The sequence below is a fragment of the Coffea arabica genome, chromosome 3e, assembly GCF_036785885.1.
Source record: "Coffea arabica cultivar ET-39 chromosome 3e, Coffea Arabica ET-39 HiFi, whole genome shotgun sequence".
Taxonomy (NCBI): domain Eukaryota; kingdom Viridiplantae; phylum Streptophyta; class Magnoliopsida; order Gentianales; family Rubiaceae; genus Coffea; species Coffea arabica.
Window position 1 is genome coordinate 46,750,785 of NC_092315.1, and position 7,701 is coordinate 46,758,485.

At 34.3% G+C, this 7,701-nt stretch overlaps 1 protein-coding gene across 1 annotated transcript; it reads left to right on the forward strand.

Moving 5' to 3' along the window:
- The first annotated feature begins 1,310 nt into the window (after positions 1–1,310).
- On the forward strand, positions 1,311–1,739 carry LOC140038571 (probable L-type lectin-domain containing receptor kinase S.5). The gene has a single exon (XM_072083955.1). The coding sequence runs from the start codon at positions 1,311–1,313 to the stop codon at positions 1,737–1,739; it is 429 nt and encodes a 142-aa protein (XP_071940056.1).
- Positions 1,740–7,701: the final 5,962 nt, after the last annotated feature.

Here is a 7,701-nt window from a genome sequence, read left to right on the forward strand (position 1 = left end):
ATACTTTTTATCCAAAAAAAATATTATGGCTCAATTAATACATAAAATTTAACAAACTCATAAAACTCATTTTTTATGAATTTTCTACTGTATTTTTAATTTTCTATTATATATTACTTTTTTGAAATTGTTATATTTATTTTTTTACTTAGTTAAAAATTATTGAATAGAAAACAAAAAAGAACTAAAATATAATATCTTCACAGAAATAGAAATATAATAAAAAAGTAAGACAGATAGAAAATCATTTTGGAGTTTATATCAATGCACACTTGCCACGGCAACGGCCGGCCGTGTATCGTATCGATGCAATCAAGGTACAACAACAACTACAGCTAAAACTCAGGCCAATGAAAACTATCCCGGACTCCAACCAAATGTGTCCTCTCCTCCATCTCTGCCACTTCCCTACTTCCCTACCCTCCAAGAAATAAACAATGCTGTCAAGGGCTTTGAATAGCAAGCCTAGAAGGAGCTTTCACGGGGCGGAAAAAGAAAATAGCTATCGATTAGAATGTCCATACTCTCCTCCGAGTATGAAGACTTCATGGTGGGGTTCATGGACGACCTTCCCCTGATCTCTTGTGATGGCAGCAACCATAAGGGCAATTAGTCCGAGTCACAACAATTGACTCTTCGGCAGGTGCTCAACAATGTTTTGAAAATCAGACCGAACCAGCCAGTTCAATCGATTGAATAGCGAACCGACTATGCCTCCAATCCGGTTCAATTAAAAATCCAAAGATTTAATTGAACCGGTCAAAACCAGTCAAGAATCGATTGACCGGTCAAAATCGGTAAAAATTGGGAGGTTCAACCGATTTTTATTAAGTATTTATTTTTTAAAATAAATATTTTAGTTTTATTCAAAAATTTCAATACTAAAATGAATAAAAAAATTATTAAACCTTTGAATCGGGGTCGAACCGTGAACCGAAAGGTTTTCCAGTTCAAAAAAATTAGTACTTGAAACCTTTGTGAATGCCCATATGAGCCAAACGCTATAGCCACACATGTATTAGTAGAATCTTACACATCATCCCTACATAACAACTTGGGACGCTGCATTCTTGTCATGATTGTCCAAGAATGTTTTACTTTGGACATGCCAGATTGATTGGCATTATACTCCTGCACTTCAAATGGTATTTTCTACCCATTGTCCTAATTCAATTGCCTTTTTGTTTTTCATATATTCCTCTCTACTGTGAAGGTGCAAGGGAGCAGAATCAAACTGCTTTAACTTGGAACCAGCGACTTAAAATAATTCTGAGCATTGCAAATGCAACTGAGTTTATCCTTTGCAAGAGATGAAGCACTTGAAGTTGAATGTGCACGGGAACATCAAAACCTCCAACGTCATGGTGAATGTAGACTTCACCGCTCGCTTGTCCGACTACGGCTTCATCCAACTGGCTGAGAGGGTGGAAGTTGGCGACATTTGGCAGCGAAAACCTCTTCCTCAGCCGAATTTCGAGTACAGCGAGTTATTTTGCCAGGAAAGTGACGTTTACAACTTTGGGATCATTATTCTGGACTCGCTGAAAGGGCCTAACCAGGATTATACGAAAAGTAGAGACGACGGGAATGTGGTTTTTGAATTCTGCGTGCAAGGAAAAGAAAGAAAGCAAGCTTTGCGAGTTTTGGAGATTGGTTTGGCATGCACAAATAAGTCCCCTGAAGCAAGGCCTACCATACAGGAGATATTACTATGTCTAGGAGGTGAAGTTTTGATGTAAGAAATGTGTCAGAGTTTAATAATGCTGCATTTAATATGTCACCTATTTTGGCTTGGTACTATTAATATATAGAAGAAAGATGCCAAAAGTAGTACTGGATGCTCAATACTGCTGTGTGTCTAGATAGTCTACTTTGAAGGCAAAAGCAACCTCCTCAAGGTTCAAACACAGATTTCTGATCAAAGCAGTTAATGAAATACTGAGAAAATTAGTATCTATTTTAGCAAACTCCATACCTCAATTACGTCAAGAGCTATCAAGCAAGCTGCTAGTGTAAATGAAGCAAGAACAGGAGCAGCAGCAATTAGACAAGAACCAGCAATCAATCCAACTGTGTACGTAGTCCGATATCTTCTAGAATGAATGTCAAAATATTTAAGGACACTGATTCTGTCATAGGTAAGTATCTGCATCATAAACAAGTAACTCCATGTCAATTTTTACATATGTTATAAACAAGAAGGCCAGTTTCTTATTGTGAAAAGGACACATTGAGGAGCTACCTACTGGCACAACATAGAAATGCAACTCCCAGCAACCCAAAGAGTACCTTCCTTAGGGTTAAAAAGAGAGATGAAATTACAAGTAAAGAATAAAAAGAAAACGCATCTATTGTTTAAACATGCTGAAATCATAAAGACACCAATTAGCAATAATGTATCGAAACAAACACAGTTTTCATGAACTAATCATACATCTAGTCTGTCACATGTATTTAACTCTAGAAGAATGTGTAATGGTTAATAACAGCAATTATTTTCAATTTGAAAACTCTGGAAGCATATATGTATCGTTACATACTAACCAGATCCTGGAAATGCAACTGCTCTCAGATGTATGCATCTATCAAGCATTTTTCACAAAACTTTCAGAGGTACTAACCAGATTCTGGAAAATCCACAGTTGCATCAACTTCAATGGATAACAAAACTCATTCCCTTTTATTCTCTAAATCTAAAATGTTTGATTCGATATCCTTGTATAATGCTTAGGCTTGACTTGGCAGAGTACAGGCCTCCTGTTTTGAAGCCTTACCTATTTCTGCCACTCCTTGAAAAAGTTTCGAAAAGTAAAAGAATAAACAAGATCATTACACCAATCTATTCTCCATGCAGATTAGAAAATGAAGCAATCAAACATCAGTAATAACAGGCCCCGGCAATTTCCATGAAACAGCTTTGTCCAATGGCTGTCTATGATATGTAAAGGGAACAACAATTATGATGCTGTGTGGATGCAGAGAGTCATGGATGAGTTCAGAGAGATTCTGGGTGCTGATGTCTGCCAAGAATTTCGAGTTCCAAAGAAACAGCACGGATCTGTAAAATGTTCATTATGTCAAGCCCTTGGTGGAGCAGTTTAAGTAATGAAAAACAATTGATATAAGCTATGGAAAGGCAGGCAAGTACGGTCAAACATTAGAAACAAATAGCTTTTCTGCTGCAATATGTTGGAACTGGAAAAGTAAATCCATACCGGCTCCTCCAACAATGGTAGTATTTTATGAGCTTCTCCGATATAGGAAAGAATTGCAGCAGGTACGTTTGGCATGTGAGGATTAAGATCCAAATGATGCAGTTGCCAGCATATTGAGTCTATTACATAGTCTGAATTTGCTAGAATTTAAAAACTTGATGTAATTAACAACAGAATCCACCAATTCTCAAGAAATGCAACCCCTGCTCACCGTTGGGCAATCAAGTGTAGCAAACATGCATGAAATAGAAAATAGAAAATATGCATAAAATATAATGAATGTCACGCAAACATGTGATTCTAGCGCATAGGCCACCCCTAAGAGTCTAGCATCGGACTAGTCCATTTCTACAAGTTCTCACTAATGTTGAACTAGTGAGAAATCGGAAAAAGAGGCCACAACTAGCATTGAACTAGTGTGGTGACGTCATGTATTTATTATAACTGAATAAATTATATAAAACATAATTAAAGAAAGTAAACACATAAAGCACTTAGCACGTAAACATAATATCTAGATGCAAAGATCCTAAAAAAGCGAGTAAATATATAAGCACACAAGCATGCAAGCAAACAAGTAAATAAACGCACCTAAGGACCTAATTATTTCATTTGGGGCCTAAATAAACGCACCTAAGGACCTAACTATTTCATTTGGGGCCCTAGCTACAATCTAAGGAAAAAATTATAAATAATAATCTAACTATTATATTTATCTAATTAATTACATTTTTGGCAAAATTAAAACCTATCTATTATATATTCTAACTAAATAAATGTCTTAAGCACCTATCTATTACAATTTGGCATTTAAATGCCTCTCAAATAATCACCAAAAATTAAATTAAATATATGAAACTTAAAATGAATAAAATGAGTAAATAAAGAAAAAACACTCAAAAACATACAATTACACATAAAAAAACACATAGGATCATATAGGAGGGTTTAAATAATAAAAGAAGATACCTCCCTTGAAATAGTGGTTAATTGGGGTTGGATTTACCATATTTATACTCCAAAATCAACAAAACTGTCAATTTAATTAACAAATAAAAGGAATAACATGTAAATATAGTGCAAATTCACTTTATCATTGTAAAAAAATGGAAATAATCATGGAATCTACCAATTAAAGCATTTAAACGAAGTATAATTAACAATTAAAGAAGATAAACAACTTATATTTAAGAAATTAAAACTATTAGGGATCTAATTATAAGAATTACAAAAGTTTTTGGGTTACAATATAATTATGAAAAAATTTCAGTGGGATAAAATACAAGCACAACAAAATAAAAGGTTGTTGGGATAAAATTCAAACCCGCCAAAATAAAAGGTCGGTGGGATAAAATACAAGTCCAATAACATAAATGGTTGGTGGGATAAAATTCAAACCCGCCAAAATAAAAAGATAGGTGGGATAAAACCCAAATCCGCTAAAATAAACGTTCGGTGAGATAAAATCCAAACCTGATACGATTGATGGGATAAAATCCAAAACCAACAAAATAAAAAGTCGGTGGAATAAAACTCAAACTCTCCAAAATAAAAGGTCGATGGGATAAAATTCAAACCCGACAAAATAAACATTTGATGGGATAAAATTCAAACCCAACAAAATAAAAGGTCGGTGGGATAAAACTCAAACCCGTCAAAATAAATGTTCAGTGGGATAAAACCCAAGGCCGATACAGTTGGTGGGATAAAATCTAAACTTAACAAAATAAACGGTCGGTGAGATAAAATCCAAACCCGCCAAAATAAAAAGGGCGGTGGGATAAAACCCAAACCCGCCAAAATAAACGGTTAGTGGGATAAAATCCAAACCCGCCAAAATAAACGTTCGGTGGGATAAAACCCAAACCCGATAGGTTGGTGGGATAAAATCCAAACCCAACAAAATAAACGATCGGTAGGATAAAACTCAAACACATCAAAATAAAAAGGTCGGTGGGTTAAAACCCAAATCCGTCAAAGTAAATTTCCGTGGGATAAAACCCAAACCCGATAGGTTGCTGGGATAAAATCCAAATTCATCAAAATAAAAAGGTCGGTGGGATAAAATTCAAATCCATCAAAATAAACGTTCGGTGGAATAAAACCCAAATCTGATACGGTTGGTGGGATAAAATCCAAATCCAACAAAATAAAAGATCGGTGGGATAAAATTGACGCCCTCCAAAATAAAAGGTCGGTGGGATAAAACCCAAACCCGCCAAAATAAATGTTTGGTGGGATAAAATGCAAACCAGATATTGTTGGTACAATAAAATCGAAACCCAACAAAATAAAAGGTCGGTGGGATAAATTCCAAACACGTGAAAATAAACGTTTAGTAGGATAAAATCCAAACCTGATATGGTTGGTGGGATAAAACTCAAGACCAACAACGGTGAGATAATACCCAAACCCGCCAAAATAAACGGTCAAGGGGATAAAACACAAGCTCGCTAAAACAGTTTATCACTCTTATTTCTTGAGAAAACTCAGTCAACATATAAACTTTATAAGTTTGTAATATATGGATATAAATGATAGCTAAACATATGAAATATGTTATAGCCTTATGATCACAAGTGATTGGTAGATTCTTTAAAGGCATGATTTTCACTTCAAATTGTCATGAAAGATAAGTCAGCGATGAACTTTATGAGCTTATAATGCCGTTTGAAAACGATAGCTAAAGAAATAAAATTTTCAAGGACATTGCACTTAAAATCGCATTCCTTCCCAAAAATTGCTCCAGTTTTGGATTCCAAAACCCAGGACCCCATTTTGACTCTCTTTTTTTATTTTATCAATCACTAGAGGGAATTCAGCATTGGATGTTTTTGCATCATTTTTTCACATTTTTCTTTGTTTCTCTCTCTTTTCTTTTTAATTTCCTCTTCTTCTTTTTTTACCAATACTAAAATCCCAAATGTCAATGATAGAATTGAAAGCTCCCTAATTTTTAGAGTATAGATGGCTCCTCTTTCTTTCAAATATTGAAGTTCAAATATCAATGGTAGAATCAAATTCCTCCAATCTTGTAGTTTCTCACTCTTTTTTTTTAATTTTAGCATTTTTACTATTCTTAAATCTCCTTCTCCAATGTGGGGGTGCGATCATAAGTGCTTTTGAAACGAACCACCAATTTAGGCTCAAATGAAGATGCAAGGGATAAACAGTGTTTAGATAGTAGAAATGATGGTCAAAGCATCATTCTTACTTCGTATGACAACCAAAGTAAAGAATAGCCCATTGGGAGAATCCATTCCCCTTTGACATGTAAAATGATGATCACTAAGGTTCTTATTTGAAACGAAATTGTACCTTTAAAGGTTTAAATAGGAGAGCAAATGATAAACCTGTATGCATAGAGAAACGAATGCCTAAATTATCATTCCAAAATTTTAAAACAAACAAGAATAATGTACATTTTGCTTTCATTTAGATGTGGATTGAATCTGGTTAGGCACAGTGAGCATCTTCAGAATAAAATTGCCTCACTCTGAAGTTGGTCAACCAATGTAACTGACTTTGAAGGCCTTTTAGAAGTGGACAAAATATAAATTGTAGAATGAAAGAGAAAAGTTATCGTATTTGGTCTTTTGAGACAAACTAACCAGTTTGAATGATTTCTTTTGATTTCGAATGCTCTTATTGAATAGTTTAGACCACAAATCTAGTGTATGCAAAGACTTTAGAAAATTTAACATACACTTGTGAATTTTCAGGCAAGAGATTGAAAAATATCAACTTAATCTTATTCCTTAAAGTCCATCATGAAATCTCTCAATGAGCAAGTAATGAATGAAATGTACATGAATATATACAAAACAATAATTGTCTGAACGAAAAACATTATTATTGCAAATGTTTGAAACGAATTTTTTACTTAACTATAATACAAATGAGAAAAAAAATTTCTAAATAACAAGTTTTCATAAGTACACACGCCTTATCCCCTTTTTTTTAGGACAAAATGTGTTAGGAACAATGAATCAAGGGATTTTTTTTTATGAAGAACTATATTATGAAATTTCTGAGGCGCTTTAAACTGACACTTCTAGATGGATTCTTCATTTTTTTTTTACATTGTAGGATCTGTCCAGGAATCAAGCAATACTAGTAATCTTTTCAAAATTTATCAAACCAAAATTGTTATCAAATATAGAAAATAATATTTTTGCCTGACTGAAACATCTTTTAGAAATGCAGGGGAGGGGAGAAAAAAAGGGAAAAAATACTCAGAATTAGTAAATAAAACTGCAAAATCAGTATACATGTCCTATGGGGGAGCCCTTTTCAGGCCAAGGGTTGACCTAGTATGAAAAATGTAATATTCTAGGGTAGGCACCATACAATACCCGATGGATCCGATCAATTTACTAACATTCGAGTGAAAACCAATTTGAGAAAAATTTGGCCAGTTGGAATGGCAGGAGACATCTAATCTAATAGGATGAGGAAAAAGTCCGAATGTGGTGATTACTTTGAT

Coding starts and splice junctions, on each gene's coding strand:
- LOC140038571 (XM_072083955.1), top strand. CDS start 1,311: ATGAAGCACTTGAAGTTGAATGTGCACGGGAACATCAAAACCTCCAAC.